The 24,650-nt window shown below is 34.7% G+C and overlaps 1 protein-coding gene across 1 annotated transcript in view; it reads left to right on the top strand.

The window, feature by feature from the left end:
• The window catches only part of LOC124363204, an 82,974-nt gene extending 61,342 nt beyond the window's left edge, over positions 1–21,632 (top strand). The window contains exons 4-6 of the mRNA XM_046818363.1: positions 16,304–16,603; positions 19,175–19,429; positions 21,413–21,632. Coding sequence (XP_046674319.1) covers positions 16,304–16,603; positions 19,175–19,429; positions 21,413–21,445 — 588 coding nt within the window. The 3' untranslated portion in view covers positions 21,446–21,632. The remainder of the gene's footprint in view (positions 1–16,303; positions 16,604–19,174; positions 19,430–21,412) is intronic.
• Positions 21,633–24,650: the final 3,018 nt, after the last annotated feature.

The raw sequence follows: 24,650 nt of genomic DNA, 5'->3' as shown, positions 1-24,650 counted from the left end.
GTGACTGATACAACTTTACTGTATCAATCCAACCAACTACAGTGAATGAACTAACCACAGGTACGTGAACTGGACCACGACATTACTGCTACAGTGACGGTCAACAAGCACAGTGACTGATACAACTTTACTGTATCAATCCAACCAACTGCAGTGAATGAACTAACCACAGGTACGTGAACTGGACTACGACATTACTGCTACAGTGACGGTCAACAAGCACAGTGACTGATACAACTTTACTGTATCAATCCAACCAACTGCAGTGAATGAACTAACCACAGGTACGTGAACTGGACTACGACATTACTGCTACAGTGACGGTCAACAAGCACAGTGACTGATACAACTTTACTGTATCAATCCAACCAACTGCAGTGAATGAACTAACCACAGGTACGTGAACTGGACTACGACATTACTGCTACAGTGACGGTCAACAAGCACAGTGACTGATACAACTTTACTGTATCAATCCAACCAACTACAGTGAATGAACTAACCACAGGTACGTGAACTGGACTACGACATTACTGCTACAGTGACGGTCAACAAGCACAGTGACTGATACAACTTTACTGTATCAATCCAACCAACTGCAGTGAATGAACTAACCACAGGTACGTGAACTGGACCACGACATTACTGCTACAGTGACGGTCAACAAGCACAGTGACTGATACAACTTTACTGTATCAATCCAACCAACTACAGTGAATGAACTAACCACAGGTACGTGAACTGGACCACGACATTACTGCTACAGTGACGGTCAACAAGCACAGTGACTGATACAACTTTACTGTATCAATCCAACCAACTACAGTGAATGAACTAACCACAGGTACGTGAACTGGACCACGACATTACTGCTACAGTGACGGTCAACAAGCACAGTGACTGATACAACTTTACTGTATCAATCCAACCAACTGCAGTGAATGAACTAACCACAGGTACGTGAACTGGACCACGACATTACCTACTGTGTGTTCACATCAATCCTTACTGAAGTGACTGTACCAAAACAATTACATTAACCAATTTACAAAAAATCTCTACGAAAGATTTTTAAAACGTGCCAGCCTTAAAAATCTACATTCTTAAAATTGTGAGAAAACGACAACTGGCTATCAATTAATAATTACAATTAACTAATGGCGTTCTTTATATTTTTAGAAACTATGCTCCCCACACGGTGATAATAATGTTGAAGCAATAAAGCTGACATCATAGAAGACCCCAGGTAATGATGTAGATAATTACAATTATTACCCAACAATTGTAGTGGAGAAGAATAATTAGACATACGTGAACATTGTATGTAAAATGTCAAGGTCGTAGGTTAAAGAAGTGATATCACCAAGTCACTGCTTCCTCTATTACCTTAATAAGTCATTAACAATACGGAGGTTAACTTTACCGCATCATATTATGGTACGGTCCGCAAAAGCTCCAACAGAGTTTCTACTGCCACTATGTATTACTATTGTACTATTGTAGTTTTACACGTAGAATTATGTTTGAAATGTATATTAAAACTTTACTAAAAGAAAATACTCCACAAAGTATTAAAATATATTATCCCAAAGTATAATGCAGTTATATAGTAGGTGACTGACATTTTAAAATTTTTCATTTGCATCACTGCATCTGAATCTCATTTATACATACAATTTTTACATTCACCCTATTTCTCATCCATTCGGAAGTTTGCCACCCTTGCACCAATGTCAGTTAACCAATTACCTGGTCTTGTGTAGATTTCTTTTCATGGCCAAAATCACGGTTTCTGGCAAAATAAAATCATAATTTATTAATGTAAAATTAGAAAATATAGTAACCTATTTCAATTCGTACATTTTCATTTATTTTACACGAAGAATTCTAGAAAAATATTCCAATTAATTTTAAATACATTCTAATAGAAAATCATGGTTTCATTAGTTTTTAAATTTAGTTTACTAGTTGATCGTTATTCTATGTATCTATGATTATTAAGGGTAAAAAATTTTAGTCAGCTTACCATATTGAGTGGGATAAGACTTTGATTTTAAATCTCCTAAAAGTACATTTATATCGTACTACTACCCCATACATTTTATAGAAAGAAAGCATTCTAAATGATTACAACAAGTAATCAAATTTTGGTATGAATGGAAATATTGTATCTCTTTGAACGTATCTCTCTGTATGTAATCAACGGTTGTAAACCAATTTCGAAAATTATTCGTCGTTCTGAACATCCCAGCTTCTTTAGAGAACGCCAAACAAAACGTTTTGCCAAACAAACATTATTATCGTACACAAACCGTAGTCTAACAAAATATTAATTTAAAATCTATCAACCACTAAATGATAAATTTGAGTGAATTGCTTTTGAGTTGTAATATCTGAGACTACAAGCGGTTTTGAGTTTTTCGAGAAAAGTAACAAAAAAGCACTAATTATTTTTGAATATTTTTAGAAACTATATTTATTTCAACAATTTTTAACCTAGTTGTTATACTAAGAATCGCGTGTTTACCTGAAACCCTATTTTGTGAGGTATTAGCAATTTTATTAAATCTTGTCCGTTACACGTATACTATTAATGGTAAACATTTTACAAAGCACATTTTCGTACGGATTCTATTTAAAAATGTCTTAGTTTTTATGGCATATGAATGGCATTTTCTCGATGAGAACCCAAACCGATTACGTCACAACTTGTAATTCACTTGTACTTTCCTTTACGAGCCTCTAACTAGGTTTATGTCCTCTTGGCATTAACCAGTCTGTTACTATTCCCTTCTGGTAAACGCTCGCAAAGAGTAGCATTCAGTGTCGCCACCATTATGGAGTATCCATCTCTATAATATATTACAATGAGATATCTACAGTTAACACTATGTTGGTGTGGAAACGGCAAAGTACAGTAAGGTAAGAGTAGGCCAGAATACATGTCGCGTGACAGGCTTCGCTGAAAATTTGCAGGAAAAGTTTCAAGACCATTTCATTCTTCGGATATGTTTCGGACAGAAATAAAAACAGAAAGTAAGAATTTTTTCAACGTCGACTAATAGTTTTCAATAGTGCTCAAGTTAAATTTCATTGAATTACATTCACCATAGTTTAACATGACGTTGCATATTTACAATTAAACAGACATACAAAATATCAAGTCCATAGTTCAATACGTCCTTGAGATATGTAGTGGAAAACACACACAGGTCAGACACTTATACATCTTGTCTATGAATAAATTAAGTTTCATTCTAAACTTAAAATTTACTGATGAAATCGTTCTCGAGTTTCTCGAGACATGCTGAGCATATCTATGCTTCTCTGACTCTCAGCCAAATCTCATGAAAGTACACTGTCCATCATGCATACAATGTACGGACATACATCTCCATTTTATATACGAGGATTATAATGATAGCGAACTTACAGGCAACTTAACCTAACGCTAAGTACCTAACGGATAAATGGACTTGTGGGTGGCTGAGTAGACAAGTTACAGAACAGTGTACTAAAATAATGGTAACGAAAAGCAATAGGAAACTTATCTTATAATTATTAAAGTAAGATAAGTAACCATTAAAATAACAGGAGTAGTGACAACAATGAGAAAATTTCAATCCAAAAGACAGTCACTAACTCTATTACAATTAGAATATGACAATAATATGACTAAATAAACTATAGTATGATATGAAAAAATATATTTAAGTAAATATCTCAAAACGGTAATTCAACGATAAGAAAATAGTATCAATAAAGATGATGTAACAACAAAATAAACTATAGCAATAAATAACAAGAATGTAAAGTATATAAATAGATAAAGAATTTACAACAATGAAGACAGCAAAAAGATTGTAACATAACAACCAATACACAGTGAAAACTTAAGTATGAAGACTGTACAGTTCAATTTCCACTTCAAAGTTCTTACACTATCCAATAGAAAGGAAGCTTCAGTTTTCAAAAAAGCTCTCTTGAAGCTGAAGTAAATTTAGGTCAATTCATCCTCTAAGCATCATGAGACAGACAGACTGACATACAGAAGAGAACATTGGGTGATAGGATCTTGTAAGGAGTATATGATCCAGTAAGCAAAAAGGAAGGACGTTAGTACAATATCTCGGCTCCATTGTGAAACTTGATGAACAAAACATATCATTTATGATACTTTTAATATAAAGATCACAAACGATAGGCCTATGGCAATTTACACCAGAAAGCTACTTTCGAGGTACAGAAGAGCAGTTAGTTACAGCACTAAACCTGTAAAGGTTTCACCACACTTCCGTGTAGTGCAGGCAGATCACAGCTCACCTCTGCAGGAAACAAGAATATTTTTTCCGGCCAACCGCTTCCGAAGTGAACAAAAAATTATAATGAGAAGAACAACTGTATTATCCCTAGAACTGGTCAGACCTCTGCCTTTCATAACTGGTTCTGATTTCATAAGGGGTTTTTTCGCCAACTAAGAAAACCATATGTCAGGTTTAATAATTAAATTTCGGTTATACTTTCTCAAGAGCTAATCTAATTTCCCCGAATCCTTCGATTCTTGGAGACAAAATTCGAGTTTCTTCCTTTACAATACTACCAATGCGATATTTTTTTATAATTAATCAAAATCATATATTTCTAGCAAGACAATGAGGAATTTTTTTATTTAATGAAGTGTTAGTACGCCTAAAACGTTTTAAGGAACTTAATGAAGTAATACATTAAAATAAAAGAAAATGTAGAGACCGATAAAACTATGGTTATAGTGAACAATATTGCATAAGGCACTTTTATTAAATGTCGTTATCTGTAATATATATTTATTGCGTTGAAAATGTTATAATATTACACAATGTACTGCAATAGTCGTGAGACTAATTTGTAATGGGTTTTAAATAATGATATATCTCTAGCTACAGAATATATTGTTAAAACCTTCACTGGGACATGAATCATTTACTGACTCTTAAGGCAGTCGGAATAAAATCATTCACTTTAATTTACACGCATATCTACACAAGATTACAATTTTATTCTAGGGATTCATATTCATATTCTAGAGTTCATCCCCTAAGAAATGTTGCCTTGATTAATACTCCTAGACTATGAACTTTGCCTATTTAGTAAATAGAGGAGGACGCCAAGGTTGTATTTTGATTACGCTTTAAATCTTCGTGGATTTATTTTGAAGTTTTAGAGATGATGTGAAGATGATTATGAGCTTTTTCCACCCTCAGAAGGGAGATTGTCGTTCCATGTTGAGCTCTTGTCTTGTGTATGTTTATATCACTATCCCACGGCATGCACGTTTAAATCTACAGTAAAGTACACATACCGCTGCTATGGTTGGAAGGGTTGATTCAATTTGAATGTGAGTTTAGCTCTAGTTCACCTTCCTCTTAGTGCAGCGTCTGGAATCTGACGCTGTCTCAAACTAGATTCCCGGAATCTGGAGTAATCTTCCTCTGAAGAGATCCAATAAAAGTCGGTGACGAGAAGCTCATAGCGAAGTCTTTCCATCGTTTCGACATCTGAGACACCTACACTACAAAATATAGTGTAATCTAGGTGAAGAGGTATTCTCGTTGTCTCATCAAATGCACAGTCTCCCAGATGTTTCACTAAGAGGAAGGTGAACTGGAGCTATACTCAACACTCTCTGTAATTTTAAGTTTGTTTTTTACGATGGAAGGATTGTGAAGGAAACAGGATTTTCCGGACATTTTCCATCGTTCAGTGACACAAAAAGTTGCCTGAAGAAGAGCTCATATTGCTGATCTCGAAATGTAGTATTACTGATGTTTTGTATCACTGAACGATGGTAAATGTCCCGAAAATCCTGTTTCCTTCAAATTCTCTGCAAAGTCCAGTTTCTAAATATACAAATTTATCTAGAAAGCTGAACTCTTTGATGGTACTTTGACACACAGAGGAATTCTTTTGTATAGCAAGACAAACTTAGGTGAAATCGGAATGATAGTATAGACGTACAAGAGACAACATTACAATAAGGTAATTAAACGCCTTTGAAATAACTCGCTGAAGTTATCTGCGTAAAGGATGACGATCTCGTTTTGTCTCAAGGAGAACCGGAATATTTACTTAGTAGGTCACTTGGCGAATGACTGGCATTTGACTCTATAGCTATTAAGTAATAAATCTCTTCTTGCTGTATTCTTCAAGGAGAAAAATGAAATTAGCGATGCTCATAATATTGTTTACAGTAAATATTAAATAATATCTATTAAATACAACTATTTTGCTGCACGCACTCACACTTATTTAAATTAGAAAGGGTCTTTTCGCAATGATTGCATAATTATCTATATGTCCTAGACACTAGGAGGCATAACTCATGACCTCATCGTAAAAATGTTTGGAGGTCAAATCTCTTCCATTTAATTGACTATAGAAAGCCAGCTTTAGTGGCTACGCCATGACAACTACAGTTTCGGTCCATAACAGCTACAGTGACTGTACTGTGACAACTAGTGAATGTACTATGTCAGCTAAAGTGGCTGAAATCAAGAAAACTTCAGTGACTCAACAATTACTACAGTGACCATATTGACTTCACCCAATGTCCAACTTTGGGATTATACTAAGATAACAATAGTAACTAAGCCAAGGCTTTCAATAGGGACTGTATACAGAGAGCTACAGCGACTTTACCACAACAGCAGTGGTGGGTTTAAGTTTTTAACAAAAGTGTTTAAATAAATATGAAGTTATTTTGCCCAACCCAAACAAAACAGAACCGACACTCTAATTAAAAGCCTTCATATTGTAAACCTCTCATTCAAAGTCGTTCTTAAAATTGCTACCATTATGTCGAGAACTCAATGATGAAAGAAACTTTTGGTAATATCCAGACTATATTAATCACGTTCGTGAACAAAAACCTTTGTCAACTTATTCTACTGATAGAAAATGTTCTCTTTGCGAAGTAGAGTGCAAGGTCAAACAACACAAATTTAAACCTTTCAAAAAATTAATAATTTCGTAGCCATTTTCAAGTGAAAAATGATCATAATTATTGTTAATCAGGAATATAAAAACTTGGTCCAAAAGTACTGAGTTCAATTTTTAACTGTAACATTTTATAAGAAAATTCTGTAAAGTAATATTAATATACTGGATCACCCATAACAGGTCTTTAAGTAATGGCTAATCCGTACTTCAAGAAATTCCAGACGATGAAGTCTCTGTTGACAAATAAATGTAAAACTTCATGATACTAAAGTTTTGGAAGTGCAAACTTCATCCCTCAAATCTTCCTATTTATGAATAATTGGTTTTTCTTCGCTACAAACGACATAAGGTGGCAAGAAATTTTATCTACAAATACTTTGTAGATAAAATATCTGCGTGATAAACTTTGATGTTATCAAGCTTTATTACTTCCCCTTAAGTAAGCTATGAAATAATTCATGTTACAGACGCACTCTTTTATTTTTACACTTCGAGTTACTAGAAATCCTTGCAGATTTTTGAAAAACTATATCATACATTCCTACTAGTATATCTTAAATTTAATATATAATCAGCCAACCTCATTACTGGTAACATAAATAGCTAAGTCCTAAGTAATCCTCAAAATGTGAAATTGAAAAATAATGTAGGAATAAACCAATTAATTCATATCTCATTATTTCACTATTTTACTACGAAACCTATGTGCTTGTTTTAAAACACTATTTTTTTATAAGATGTCCCTATATACGAGAACATAATGGATTGTACAAATTCTTATTTTTATAAGTTGTGAACAATGTACTTTCATCTAACTGATTGTTATTTGTTTCAAAACTTCCCCTTGTTGTTAAAAACACGCTAACAAACAATGTTCCGTAACCGATTAGATGAAACCCCCCCCCCATTCAATGAAACTGAGTTACTCTACTTTTAACACCTTTTCCTTTTCACCATTAAGTATATTCTTATAATTGTAAGTATCAACCTAGAACCGTATTAAAGACTAAAGTTTCCTTGGACAAAGTTTCCACACCAATCCCATCAGGAGTTTACAGGCAAGACACAACTGGAAATGTTGAAGGTCGAAGAGTCTGAGGTGGAAAGAAAGAACACCAAACATCCTTTGGCTGAGAAAGTTGGACGATCCGTAAATTCCCATGGCCTTGAGAAAAATACCGAGATCTAGATTTACTGGACACAGAGGACAAACGGAACAAACATCTTAGTGTGTGCCAGGATAGCCCAAGGATCTACAGAGTTTTCCATGATGGTTTCTGCCCAGCGGTCCAGGATATGATATCATGAAGGCATTACTTGCGCTGCTAACGTAAACATATATAATTCATCATTTTATATATTATATAAAAAGCAAGGTGTGAGTAATCCACACTATGTGTCGTAACATGTTTCGCTGAGGTTTTATGCACAAGTATTTCACAAATATATAGCTCATTCTATGTGAACTTGTCAAAATCTCGGATGATTGTTCTCAGTTTGTTTACAAAAGTATTTATTCTGCGATTTTTTCGTTGCCATCATGGTTACCCATAAGAACAATTTTAAAATGTTCGCTAACGCTCAGCCAAACCCCATGAAGTGACATTCACCATCATTGCACTTGTTGCTGCTGATTATAGATGAAGTTGAATTCAAAATTTCAACTCTATAGATTATTTTGTTCTTGAGATATCGTGCGGACAGACAAACAGACAGAAATTACATTTTTCCAGCCCCTTTAGTGGTAGACTACGCTAAAGCTCAGCCAACAGCTGTTAATTGCAATATCAACATGATATTTTTTGAAAACGATTTTCATATTCTCGATCTATGTATAACATGCTTGATGGCCTGCGTGTAAAGATAAAGAAACTATATAACTGTACTACCCGGTTAATAGTAAATTTTGAAACTTACATCACAAAATGCATTAAATCCAAACTATTCTTGTGGTTTTATTTACATCAATGAGCATTTTTGGGTTGTATTTATGGACCACTGCGTTATGTGATGCTCGTGCTTTTCTTGGTACTTAGATTCAGTATGTAAAACTGTTTTTTTTTCATATAATATGGTAACAAATACAGAGACTGGTGAGATCACATAGGTCTTTAGAGTGTAACTAACTCTCTACAGATGTTATCTCCACCTTCTCTACAATACTATAATTCTAAACAATATCGTATATTTTGTTATGTATATATTTTCCAAATGAACATACATAGAGATCTTGGTAAGTCGAATTCATTGTGATTTGATTTTTTTGGAATATTTCATAAACATAACCTAAGGAATTAGTGATATTCTATTAATGGAATGGTGATGCACAATGAACCCCACAAGAGTAGTCATCAAAAATATTTAATTCAAATGAGATATTAAAAATATCCACGGTCTTCGTTTTCAATCTACCAATTGAAAACTCACTCATTTTATTGGATCCAAATCTGTTTTGTACCTTCGCGCACCGATTGAAAACACAAACTAGATTCAAAATATTCCCTAAAATAGGTCAAAATATTGTACTATGACAAGTGAATACAAATACAATATACAGAATTAGGCTATGTCCTTATAATTACCGTAGCTCCATCCTTCATTGAAATACATCAAGCCTTGTTTTAACATTAACCGTACGATGTAGAGCATAAACATTACCGTTAAATGTAACAGAATTTTTAGATAAAAGAAAAGTCCTATCCCTTTTATGCCTTATTCAGTCCGTCCCCATAGGCTGCTGGGCTGTGCGAGGATCTTTTGAAACAGAATAAGGAGGAGATCCGTACAGGTCACGGTCGATGGTACTGACAAAAAGTGCGAAGGTCACAGACAGGATTTTAACCATGCGCAATCTCTAACTCAGACCCAAAGTCCAACGTCTTAGACCGCTCGGTCATCGCCACTCTCACAGTTATGGTTCAAGGTGTTTCTGCAAGGAACTGAGACTTTTTGGGTAACAAATCAATTCCAAAAATGTGATGATGTAAAATCTTCAAATAGCTGAATTTGAATCAGCTGTCATAGACAGGATTTTAACCATGCGCTATCTCTAACTCAGACCCAAAGTCCAACGTCTTAGACCGCTCGGCCACAGTCATCCTCACAGTTATGGTTCAAGGTGTTTCTGCAAGGAACTGAGACTTTTTGGGTAACAAATCAATTCCAAAAATGTGATGATGTAAAATCTTCAAATAGCTGAATTTGAATCAGCTGTCATAGACAGGATTTGAATCTGCGCTGACTCTAACAATGAGCTAAAACCCAACGTCTCAGACCGCTGAGCCGTCGGCAGTCATTAATTGATCAATTAATGAATAGTCAAGAAAGCGATTAATGATTGTACGTTGGGAAGAGTTCCTCGCACAGATGAAGGTCGCATGCGCGTGGGCTCAGACTAAAGAAAGAAAGGTGTGGTGGCCCATTCTCTAGGCTGCCGAGAATGATTAGTATTCAGAAAGAAAGTGAAGCCATCTTTGGGTAACTAGCCGCCTCAACCGTTCACCCGTATCCACTGCCCATTCTTGTACATTGTGTTGAAGTCTCTGGACCGCGCTCGTTACATCAGCCTCGTTAGCAGCGTCGTGTTCACTGCCGGATTAGCGAGGGTCTACCCCAAACACTGGTTGGGTCTAATTGGGGAGAGCCAGAAATTCTGAAACGAAACCACAACGGTCTTATTAGTTCTGCCAAAATTATTTCGTCTTGGATGGTTACGAAAATATCCACGAGGTATTGTCTAATACCAAAAGCCAACACGGCAATCCCACAGTTAAGATTCGAATCGATTTACTTATTAAATTATCCAAAATCACTAATTCTTTATTAACATCCATCATGGTCAAATTCTCTTGGTTGGGTTTTCCAATGTTCAAAATGGCCTATATTGCATGTACTCACCAATTACATATGCAATAAACAGAGTTGACGAGACTACATTTTATCTTATTTTATACCGTGCATAATACACGAGGAAATTCTTAAATATGCCTATACACGAGGAAATTCTTAAATATGCCTATCGAGGCCTTTAACACAAAGGGAACCCACCAACTCTAACAATCATCCCCTATCAAGACTAGACCTATCAATCTATCCTAGCACACCAATATCTTGACATTTGCGGTTAGTGATGTGCTGTTCCTGGACATCCATACGGTGCCCAGATTTAAGTGACACATTGGTTATTGCTGTGTCCAGTATTGGTTCAACTGGAAGGTATAATCCAGTCAGAAGTGAACCCTCCTGGGTATACGAATAAACTTACTTTTAATTTATCTAAAATTACTAATTCTTTTTTAATCTTGGTAAAATCTTGGTAAAACCCACTTTGTAAGATGTTGAAGTACTTAAAAATAGCTTACATTGCTTGTAATTACGAATTGCATGCAAGGTTAACAAAATTAAGGTGTGTCTTATATTAAAACGTGCACAATTCACGAAGATTCTCTACAAGGATAACCCTTAAATATTCCTAACGGAGGAGATCCAATTATAAATTCTGAGTAAAGTTTCGAAATCTAACCTCTTTAACACCAAATGCTTTCATGGAATCTAATTTTAGTTTAGGTAGATCACATAAATACTGCCTATTACATTTATCTAATAAAAGGTAGCAACAGTCTTTAACGCCAAGGGGGCCCATCCACTCCATCCTCCACAGTGGAGGAGGATAAACCCTTCCAATAACATTAGTTGTTAGTGATGTGCCACTCTTGGACATCCATAGTTTTGTTTTGGTTCCAGTCCCACTGTGGCACAAACACAGTGGTTAGAAGCGTGGCCCAGTGCTAATGACTTGGATCAAAACAATGTGGGCAAAATATTGTGGTAGAAATATAGACTAAAAACGTGACACAAACAACAAATTAAGCAAAGACGCAATCCGACGTGGCAAGATGGTTGCGGCACGAAGATGGGACACGATTGATCGTGCTAGCAAAGAACTAAAAGGTGCTCGCACTGGGATTTAATTAATAGTTAGTATTCTTAACGGATTAAATCCATCATTTATCCTCCACAAAAGATTTAACTATTTAAAAAATACGTTCTTGGACAATAGGGTTTACGTTTCGTAAAATATAACGTTCCATAACTTTGGAAATTTAAGTGATACTTGACGCGAGGAACTTAAAACGCTTTTGACACATTAAGTGAATAAGAGTGTCACATCTAAAACTGTATTGCATTAAGAAGATGCAAGCGGTTTTTCTCCAGGAATAGTTTTTTTTATTATTAATTTAAAACAAATTACTGGTCACGGCTCTTTTTTAAGACATCTTATCTAAAGACAGGGAAAAAGAAACAAGTTTTTGACGAGGAGTTGTAACATTAGAAGCAGAATTTAGGATCATCTGACCCAAGTAAAAATTTTTGAATACATATATTTCTATCTTTTTTACAGTACTGTATAAAACAAACTACATGTTTTTATTTATAAATACGTAATTTCCTTGGGAAAATTTTGAATAATGTACGCCATTTTCCTTAAATTATATTTAATTAAAGTGTGTCATTTCCTTAACTCATAAATCGATAACAAACATATGAATACCTCAGTGTTGTAGCATTAGAAGCAGAATTCAGAGGCATCTACCCCAAGTACAAATTTTTTAATACAAAAAATGAACCGTTTTACAGAGTTATATAAAATAAACTACATGTTTTTTATTTATAAATATGTAATTTCCTTAGAATCATTTTGAATAACTTATGTTATTTTCTTCGTAAGTTATATTTCATTAAAATGTGTCATTTCCTTAACTCATAAATCGATAACAAATATTTGAATACCTCATATACGTAGTGTAAAATTCACATCTTAACTTCAGACGTTTTAATTAAGGCTTGTTTGCAAGGATTGCCTATATTTCCTACTTCGTCTATAACTTCTTATGGATGGATGAAAAATATATTTTCGCTTTTTGGGAAATCGTCTTAAAGGGGTTATGACTTCAAAATTTTAAATACTATTTAAATTTAAGCAGATTCCACTACCTTAAATCGGAAGTAGACTTTAATTGAGCTCATCGGTAAAAAATAATCTATTCCCCTTCCCCCCTTTCCCCTTCTTATTTCTTAGGGTAAGATCTTAGTGAAGGTCTTTACACTATGGAAATTTATGTCGTTCAGCGTAGAAGTTTTACTTGCCCGTAGATTTACTATAAAATTAATTTACAATGCTAAGAATCGAATTAGATAAACCTGGTAAACCCCGTAGCGGGTGCGGCGGTTATCGCAAGATACCAAATTTGGCAATGTCAAGCGTGGCTGCTGCTTGGATGGGTGACCGCTGAGCGATCCTGTCCTTGCAAACAGCCCGCCTGCCCGGGCATTGGTGGTGGTTCGGAAGTCACCTTTAAGCAGTTGGTCCCCAGGTTAAGTGTTAAAGTGGGCTTCTTATCCCTAACTTCACGTTGTAAAACATTACTTATTTTACTTTAGATGGCATTCATTCTTTGAACATTTTACTAATTTTGTTGGCCATTTCTTACTTTCATTCCAGAGTTGCAAATGATCAAAGTACATAGCCATACTTTTGTACCTTAATTTGTTTACAATTATTAATTTATTTATGTCACAGATCGTGCACTCATTAAAATAGATCAGCCGCAGTTGTTACAAACTAATCGGAGATATTATCTGGAAGTGAAAGTCCTTTGATAACGTCATACCTGTAATTTCCAGCGTCTTCGCTATTTCCAGCCGTAACAGATTGGATTGTGATGTCTCAACCATCAGACAGAAGATTTACAAGCGGTCTGAATGAAGCTAAGTTAAATCGGTGTTTGTAGGACAAGTTCATTTACAAGGCTTCCAAGTCGAGACACGAGGACAATTTTAAATATACCCGACTGTACTTTTTACAATTCCCGCATAGCCACGCATTCTTACAGTATATTGTAATTAAACGATAGTAAATGGACTGAGCATGACTGAGTTCCGGCGAGAAAGTGGTATCAGGAATCACTTCCCCTCTCTACAAGAGATGAAAGCTCTGCCTCAGGACTCTCAACTGCCTCTCCAGACAGTTATGTAAACTGAGAGGCATGAGTCATCAGTCATGCATTACCACGAAGCGTGATCATCAAGGAGCATTTTTATAATAGAAGATCAACATCCTACACTCAATATCCAATACATGATTATCAATATATTTCAAAGTATTTCGTTCATATTAAATGATGTGTCCGTAAAGTTCACCCTCCTCCGTTCTACCTTTTCAACAAGTCACAATTATTTTCAACTGTATTTTAAGGACTGTTTTATAATAAAAATCTCATATAAGCTTGTTTTATATGATGTAAAATCATCTCACTTATTTTTTCTAAGCAAGACACCATCTAATTGTCCTTTGTAGGTGAAGGTAATAATTATAAAGTAATGAAAAACCATTATTTATCTTCAAGATAAAGGAAGAACATAATTAATGTAGGTCTTGGTAAATCAGTGAAATGTAGGTTTTTAGTCCAATTCTTGATTGAACTAAAACTGACAGACCACACATTCTTTAAAGTAATAAACGAAAAAACAAATTAAGAAATCCGGTTGGATTTAAATTTCACACTATCTGACGGATATGATTGGAATCACGCTGAGAGAATTCTTTCGGTAAATTTACCTGTTTTCGGTAAAAAGAACTTATTTTGAAAAATAATTGAGTGATTAATATTAAAATTAGAACCATAACAGTGTTTTGTGTAATTTTGGTCATATCAAGTTGTAAAATGCGCAAATACATAAATGTGATTTGTAATTATTCCCCAAAAGTTATTGAATGCAATACATACAATTCACAAAACAAATCTTACTTAATTTACACAAAAACTGTGTTTTCCTTCTTCATATTCATTTTTTATCAAATATTTTCGAAATTTTGTATTAATTTACCGAAATAAAAAGTGGAATTCACAATTTATATTGATTTCAATAGCAAAATTTGAATATCGTATTGATTACTGTTACTTCACAAAAATAAATTTTTACAATATTGATCTTTTTAACGTTACTATTACTAATAGTACGTAGTGTTCACATTATTAGTAGGGAAATTGCCCTTTTACCCATCTTAGCAAACAATTTTTATATAGCCTATATTTACAAAATTTTAACTATTGTTATATACGATGGTGTACAGTAATTGAGAACTAATAAGATATATAACGGAGAAACCTTCATCTTATACAGCTCACATAAACTCGCTTTAACTTTAGTAGGATATACGTCTTTGTCACACATTATCTACCAGCCCTTGACCATTATTTACTCGGATACTCTGGTTTCAATCCCGGGAAATCTCAAGCACATATCCGCCAACATCAGCAGACACGACATCCCAGCAGCAACACGGTCAAGCTCAGCATTTACAACATCATCAGCAATCAGTTGCGATGCTGCACAGGAAACGCTAGAAAAGATACTCCGTTGTTTTGTGTCCATGACCTGTTGAATACTGTCACTGTGAACAAATATTGTGGTAATCCGGTGTTGTTGTCGATGTTGCAACATCTCCATCCTACGTATACACCTGGAGTGACTATGGCATTTCAGTAGTCTTTGGAGTTTTGTCTATATTTGTACATATTTTACCATATTAGGACTCTCCTCTTGGTTCATATTAAAGTGAATTCTAAGATTTTGCGCCCAAGACTCTTATTTACATTTCGGTTACAAAAGATAGATTTAAAACTGCAAAAAACTGCAATAGAAATGCTATTGATGATAATAGCAACAATAGTAACAATGATCTTAAACGTAACCCTTCAATAATTCTACTTAAAGTACTACACATATCTCGAATTAAGAACCGGCTTTAGAAAAACGACCTTGCTTACCCCATAAGATCAATTTTAAACTTCAAACGCCTTTGCGTTTTTATTTTTAGTCATTTTAACTGTGGGAGAAGTCTCATTTTGATCTGATTAACAGTCGCCGCATTCAAACTCTTTTTAGTTTTCCTTAACAAAATTTACACTTTGTTAATATTTTAGTGACAAATTACAAACATTTCCAAAATTTTCAGGAAGACCATTGAAAAAATTGAAAAATACTATTAAGTTAAATTTACATTTAAAATATTGTTTAGAATTTTCCTCTTGAACTATGATTTGGCAGAGTAGAGAGACTATTCAAGACCGTTTGTACACTTTAAGCTGACCTTGAGTTTGACCTCAAGATTGTTGATTGACACTAATTTCGTCAAGAACTGAAGTAATGTGTCAGTAATGGAATTTCCAAATATGATACTGTAATCACTTGAATATCCGTAGAATGTGACTGAAGATTCACCTGTATCCGATATCATGTACTGATTATTTGTATTTTGTTTCAGGAGTCGCTGAGTGAGGACGCGTTCGGGCCGACCCTGGAGAAGCGAGGAGGGCGGGAGAAACGCCTGCTGAAGACGCTGGGTATAGGCGCGTTGGGGGTGAAGGCGGCTAAGGCCGTTGGAACGAAGGTGGTGGCCGCGGGGGCTAAGGCAGTGGGGGCTAAGGTGCTCAAGACCGGGGCGGCCGTTAAGGCAGCGACCCTCGGAGCCGTTGGGCTCAAGGCTAAAGCCATCGGTGCTAAAGCCGTCACCGCCGTCGTTGCTCTCGGCATCAAGGCGCTGATCTTCAAGCTGCTCTTTGGGGTGAGTGAAGAATATAGTAATTTAGTGGATAGAATTAAAGAATAATGCTTCAATATCGTCAGGACTTTTCAAACACCATCGTGGATTTTCGAAAATTTAAAAGACTATGACTCTATTTGCTGTGAGAGGCTTGGTTCTACACCAGAGGCATTACAATGAATACCAAACATCTATAAGAAAATTGCCTAAACCTATTAGCAAATTTTTAATGACCTCCCTGGATATTGAACCATGACCTTTTGGTTAGAGAGCCGCAGGCTTAACCCTACGTTACGGTGAAGCTCGAAGAATTCTTAACAAATTACAGATCGTTTCTTTTATATAAATAAAGATTCACACAAAATCTCTCAGGATTCCACTAAGAACTGACTTCTGAAGTGGCTGCTGCTTGGATAGATGACCGCTGAGCGATCCTGTCCTTGCAAGCAGTCCGCCTGCCCGGCCGTTGGTGGTGGTTCTAAAGTCACCTTTAAGCAGTTGGTCCCTAGGTTAATTAAGTGTTAGAGAGGGCTTCTTAGCCCTAACTTCAACTGGTTAAATAAAGCATTATTTTACTTTATTTTAAAATGTACAGGACCTGTTCAATATTTCATTATAGAATGTGAAGCTGCCAGAATCCACAGGATCCTATAAGCTGGGAGCTATCAGGATATTCCATTGGCTGAAAGCTAAGGAAACGTAAAACTACTTGACGCTATTCATCTTGTTTGAAATTCTAACATTCGCACATACACATTACGTCTACCTTTAACGTGTTAACTGATAAACGATGGATGCCTAGATCTGGAACATTACGTGTTATATGGTTAATATAGCACAATGTCAGGAAAAAACATTAATGAGACGTAAATGACTGACATAATTGTAGTTCACCAAATGGAAGAAGAGGAAGGATGGTACCCTTCACGGCTATGAGTGGTCATCTCCTTTATCTTACATCCTGCCTTGGAGAATCCTAATAGCAATTTCGCTAAACAACCATGATTTAAGGTCCAAAACTCCAAAGAACTAGACGCTTTGATACGACCAGACAGGTGCCATATCGTCGTCTACGATTGATTCTGTTGATGATTCCAACATTTATTTTTGAGGAAAAGCCAACTTTAATGACTAGTAATCTCAGCATTTGCCCAACTACACAGCATCCAGACCACATAATACCGGTGCTTCATTAATAGCACAGCGTTGACTAACGCACACAACTTTTATATTTAAAAAACATTAGTGGGTTTACTGCATCCTTTCTTCAGAATTGTTGATCTTTTGTCAAAATCTAACCAAGTATAAAACTGCAGACACAGTGTCTCATACAGCATTGTGATTGTTGACAACACCCATAGGTGCGAAGCATCATGTGAGTAAGATGGTCTTTTAAGAAGTTCCAACACGTGAGCAACCAATACATATACAAATGTGACCTTCATTTGTGTATTATTGTTGGGATACGTTTTGTTGAAAAATGAACAGATGGACATCACTTCAACTTGGAATTCTAAGAGAAGGAAAGTCCACAAGTAGGCCTACTATTGGTATCCAGGCATTGGCACATTGAAATCTCCAACATTTAATTGTCCTACACCAAACAGTTTGCTTCTTAACTCGATCGATCTGAACAGATTATAAAAGATTCTCGATTTAGAAACCATCAAGCTATGGTGAATAGGCAGCATAAGGCTTAATAAACGATATTTTTTACTTTTTTAAATACTAGAATTAATTATCTGGAAAACAGTTAAAGAAAATATAGTATAATCCTGTACTCTCCAGGGAGAAAATGCATTAGACCTACATAAATAATTTAGCAAATTAAATAATAGTAATAATAAAATCCAAGACGTCTTACATACAGTACTTTTACGTCCAATTATTACAACAATACAATACAATAAAATATTACACACAATTTGAAACTACCAATTATTATAATGTATAAATTTGTACGCTTTAGGTTATAATGTGCATCGAGGTTTGAGAAAGACGAAATCAACTTTTTTTTTTTTTTTTTTTTTTTTTTTTTTTTTTTTTTTTTTTATTTTTTCATAATTCCATATATTTTATAACATATCATTTTTTTCACAGTACCTACGTTATGAAAGTTGGCTGGTAGAAATATTGTATTTTTATTTATAAAAAATGCTCCAAAATGACCTAAATTTCCTTCTCTACATGCCTATAATTCCTCATAAAGTGAATGAAAGTGTTGGTTCTAAAATAAAAACCAAACAAACAACGATGCACATGTAACACGCGTTCCAATATATTGTAAATTATTGTAATAGTAAATTACTAAAGGATATAACCATGTACATGTTAGTTACAATGTATCTTTTAACGTCCCTTGTGTAAAATACAAGTAGCATAAACAATACTTTTATGTTAGAAGATAGTCGAATTCCTGATTGTTTTGAAAGTAAGTATTAAATTATTTAATTTCATTGTTAATTGCACTTTTATTGTATATGATGCCTTCCTGATCTTATGTCTTGAACGATACCGACAACAGTGTTCCAGCGATTCACCCTTCTGTACAGTGGTGGCGGGCAGAATTCCCATGAGCTAGTTCTGTTTCAGAAAATCAATCAGCTGATTACCCACAAAGAAAGACTGCTTCATCAGCTGGACGAGTACAACAGGGTGCAGAACGAGAAGTTTTCTAAACAGCTGTTCGGTGTGCCCCCCTGCAACCACCAGACCCCGGGCCCGGCCCCTTCTTACCCCACAGTGGGCCCAGCCCCTGCTCCCGCAGCCAACCCTGACACTGTATACACTCTGCCTAACTTCGAGTCAGGAGGAGAGGCTACTTTCTCGCCTGATCCTATTCCTCAGGTACGTTACCAATGCTGCAATATTTTAATTTATTTTATTCTGTAATTTACCACCAAAAGAACACCACCGCGTCGACCCAAGTGCAATATAGTGTTCAAACGCATAGAAGATGGCAGAGCAAAAATTAAATTTTATTACCTTTGAAAATTATCAAAGTTTCATTACAATACGAGAGATATCGATGCAAGCCTGGGTTGTCGTGCGGTGTTTCCATATGTAATGGAAGGATAACTGATTGGATAATCGATTAAATTCAACAATCGACTGATTGTTACTGCTCATCTTTACTTCTCATCTATCTTAATGAAGCCTTTACTTTCACGAGTTAAATCAAATTAACTCATTTTTACACTATAACACAGAACGTGAACAAAAAAATAGAATAAAAGCAGTCAGTTCAATCGAATTTTGAAGAGCAAAATCGATGTAAACAACCGGAACGAAGCGAGACATCGAGTCGCGTCGCCTCATACTGAGAATCATCAGCTGATATGGCAATGTGACAACGCTGCTCCGCTTGGCGAGGGAGGGTTGAGTGCGGTAACTTTCCATACGGCCAGGCTTGCATTATATTGTGTCTCATACTATAATAATGAGTAATTAAGTAAATAGTGATTTACTATCTTTTCATCAAAATTATTTGAAAGGCCAATCACTTCTGGTTATCAACTTATTTGTCTCGAAGTTAACCTAATCTCTTAATCTCTTACGATTCAATAATATGTTTACATAAATTTCATATCCTTAAGATATCGGCTAGCTTATGATATACATCTATTTCATATAATATTACTAATTTGTATCTTATTTTACAATGTATCTTAAATTGTTTAAAAGAAGGAATTTTGAAATAAACTCTCAAATTGATTAGTTATTTTTAGGTTAATTGGTTGAACAATAACAGATGTTTGCTTTATTGAGATATTCGTGTACTTGAATTGACAAATTGTTTGATTGATAGATTTTTATTATTCGTTTTTTTTCATGATTGTAAACCACACGAAAATAATCCGACAGCATTTTTGCAGTGTTGCCACTCCGTTGTGACATGAACAGTCTCACACTGCCTGCTTTATTTATATGAGTACGTTGTCTGCAAAACGGATGAAAAATAAAATATTATTTTATTTTGTTTACAGTACCAGAATATAATGTTTGTTTACTAAATAGATTTTGAGACGGATTAGTAATTTCCCATATATGTGAAACTGGCAACAGTATTTGGTGCGGGATGTAGAGGGGAGATTATGCCAGCTGTTGTAGAGAATCTGTGAATTGGCCTTGAAATTACAGCTAGTAATACTTTTATAAATTTCTATTGATTGTTTGCAAACTCGAATACAGTAGTGGATAACTAATTTATTCCCTTAAATTATCTAAGTCACATTTTTTTAAATTTTTGTCCAATTGTAAATTTCTTTCATTTTTATTTTTTGTACTAACTAGGCAATTGATTATATAATTTATTTTAACTCATAAAGGACGTGTCATTTGAAATTCCTTTGCCTTTCATAGGAGGATCTATCCTAGCTTTCTAACGGGTAATTCACATTCCATCTTAAATTCTCTACATTATTTTCTCAAATTTAGTAGATTTATTTATACCACCTCTAAATGAAATCACTTGCAATCCATTATGACCAGTGGTGGATTAACAAATTGGCACAAGAGACCGCTAATGGGGGGGGGGTTTTGCATTGCTATTTATCATAAGAATGAAATCATAATTTTCACACCGTTATGTTATTCTAGAAATATTGTATTACGTTTCAAAGTTCTTCAAATACAATAACATCATACGAATTACGATTTTTTTTATTTTTGTGGTTGAATTTTTTTACAAAATTCGCAGAAAAGTTTGTAGGGGGTCACAAAATTTCGTGCCCATGGGCCCAAGGAACTGTAATCCACCACTGATCCATGTTACACTTCATATAGTGCGTAATACATCACTGAACTAACATATCGACTTCTCTGTTCCAGGATCAAGGTTACGTGTACAGACGGCGACGGTAGTCATCGACTCCATTCGTCATCTCTTTCTCTACTTTTCTCTCTTCTGTATATAGTTACTATTAATTTAGCTTAGGCCTAAGTCAGTCACCGCTATTCCCAAACATGTCTTTAATGTTATGTCGTGTCATGTCTTCATTTGTACATTTTTTTGTAAATTATGAATAAAAATCAAAATCACTTGCCATTACAATATGTGTCAATTTATAAACCTAACCCCATAAGTTGTAACAAAGAGTCCGCAAGAGCTTCAGTGGAGTGAGAAACGTGTATTTGTCGCCCAAGTGTTCCCTTTTAATTTGTGTTGTAATATTTGTCCACAATAAAAAAGATGTTTGTGTGATTTTTTAATGTACACATTAGTTTGTGTGTAATAATATCGTGGTTTTGGATGAAACTGTCACATCAAATTGTGTTTATGTATTCCAATTATTTCCTTGAATTGTATTTGTATATATTGTCAGGTTTTTTACATGAATAAGGGGGCCCCCCCGGTTAAAAAGAAAAAAAATAGAGAATTATAAGTATATAAAAAGGGTGCATATGGGTGTGACATTGATACCTGTGTACCAATTTGGTTATGATATAAGTAACAGAATCAAATAATATTAATAATAATAGAAGGAGTATGATTTACCCACTAGTCGTATGTGTATGTGTTCTGCGTCACTTTGAAAAATAATTTAATATATTGATGAAGATAAAGATACTCAGAGTACTATAGGCTGTTGATTAACCATGAATTTCACTAAACACCCTAGACAATTTCATTGTACTCATCTATTCGGAAATAATAATGTTAACTCCTCTTAATTTTACTTTACTGATCAAATCAACAAACCTTATTGTCCTACGAATCAAATCCATGAGTCATTGTGTAAATTGTTTATATTCTTCAGCTCGTTCTTCTTCGAGATTACTATTCTGACAGTAAAAGAAACTTCAGCCACATAGCTAATTTTTTAAGTTGAAAAATGGAAGCACAACTAGTTGAAGAAAAGAACAATTTCTAAAAAAATTATTAGTTGCCTGTAAAGTCGGTTTTACGGGCGAAGATTTTACGTGACAACGTCTTTTTTCTCGGTAGAATATTTATTGGAAAATGAATATTATTAAATTGCACAATATGAACAAGGAATTGAATGAAAATAAGAATTGCACAAATTTTTTAACTATAAAAATATATTTTGTTTACTAAAACATTGTACATAATTTGAAATTAATTAAAATTTGTTATCTGTAAATGGTAAAGTTGAATAAAACATTTACTAAAATTGGAATTTGAAATTCTTGTGCGCAAAACACAGGTTAAATTTCTAACTCCGCGCGTGTGATTGGACGGTTAGTACGTTTGTTTGGTCGCACTGTTATCGACAGGTTTAGAGGTTATAATTTGTTATATTAAATGTATGACTAGCAATACGCGCTGTTTCTTCTCAAGTCGACTGAATGTACGATTGATTGCCAGGAGAGTGATTTAAACTAATAATTTACTTAACACTATCCAACATTTGTCAATAAGTAATGACATAACCTATAAACTGCAGTTTCTCAACTTTTGTGTCAATCTAAAAAAAAAAAAAAACAAAAAATTTTAAAAAAAATCAATCAATCATAGTTTACGATAAATGAAATCATCAGTGTACAATTATTTACCTTTATTGTTGTAGTTGTTGTAAATGACGATCTAAGCACTCCACATTTTCACGAATAAAACATATAGTTATCTGCTTTATTATCCCGTGCGGCGGACCCCAACAGTTATCTGCTTTATCCCGTGCGGATCCCGTGCGGTGCGGACCCACTGGACGGGCATCTGTAACGTTACACTTTTTCATGAGTGACTCCGAGCCGCAACCTAATTTAAGACGTTGTCACGTCAAAAAACCTTTAGCCTGAGACAATAATGATAAACTGTCAAGGCAGTAAGGTACAACAAACCAAATTATAAATCAACCTATTAAAATTTGATATTCACACATATAAAACCATTTTTTTATTTCACGAACGACAAAAAACAGGTGTAATACTAAGTAACTAATCTAACAAGATATAATGCACCCCCCCCCCCCTTATGAGCTCCTTAACGGACCCTCTATAAAACGTTCTTGCCAGCCTTAGTATACTCCCTCACCCTAACATTGAAACGCACACTGAAGTATTTAATCTCTTTTATTGTGCTTTTGTAACATGTTAAAAATTTAGGATCATAATTAAAAATCAAAATTTTTGTATGGCGAGAGAGTCTAAATATTTGGGGATAAAATATATGTTTATGTTTTGTATGGATCAAACTACACTGATAACAACTAATAAACTAAGTTAATTGCGTAGTAACAATTCTTAGCATCCACGTGAGTTTTCATAGTAAGGGTATTTACACTACTGTAGAGTAAACATTGGCGCCTGATGCTGAAAATTTAAAATTCTAAATAGTTCATTGTTTATTTAGTAAATTTATACAAATATTTGAATTTATTTAAGTTTTAAAGTGTCTTTCAAAACGGATATAATTCCTAGTATGCGCTAGAAATGGTGCAAAAAAAAAAATAAAATTAGGAGAAAGAAATAATCTAAAGATATTGGGTGTGCTTCCATTATATGTTACCATAGCAAGTGGAATAAATAAAATCATCAGACGCCATAGTACACTTCTGTTGTGGCAGAAAATCGTCGATAGATTTGAACCAGGTAATAATTTTTACGGCTGGAATTGACTGTATTACCATTGTAGGCTCTTTATATATATACAGGGTGTTTGAAAAGTCTGGGTAGCGGCTTAATATTTTACAAACAACCATAGCAGATAACATCCCTATAAACTTTGCACAGTGTCATATGAAAAACTATGTAAACTATTTTTCCTTGCTATTACCATGCCATGCCAATCATGGGGGGACGGACCACAGATGGAAAACATGGAAATCTTAAAACTAAAGCATAGGTCGAGTGATACCTCACTTGAAAGAGCTCACTTAGTGGGAGTTTCAATGCCGCAAACCGCATTTTAAAAGGTTTATCCAATCAGAAATGGCGGGTTGTTTTTAGTAAGCACATTGTGAAGTAATCATTATCGCTGTCATTTCTATTACTTCTTACTAAGTTTTTAAGACCCTAATAAATAAAATATATCAATGGCAGATCTCGTCAATTACTTATTAAAATTTTATTTATTTGAGCACTTTCAAAATCGTCTGCCGCAATGAAA

The sequence above is a fragment of the Homalodisca vitripennis genome, chromosome 5 (genome assembly GCF_021130785.1).
Source record: "Homalodisca vitripennis isolate AUS2020 chromosome 5, UT_GWSS_2.1, whole genome shotgun sequence".
Lineage (NCBI taxonomy): Eukaryota > Metazoa > Arthropoda > Insecta > Hemiptera > Cicadellidae > Homalodisca > Homalodisca vitripennis.
This window is presented reverse-complemented; position numbering and strand designations above follow the sequence as displayed.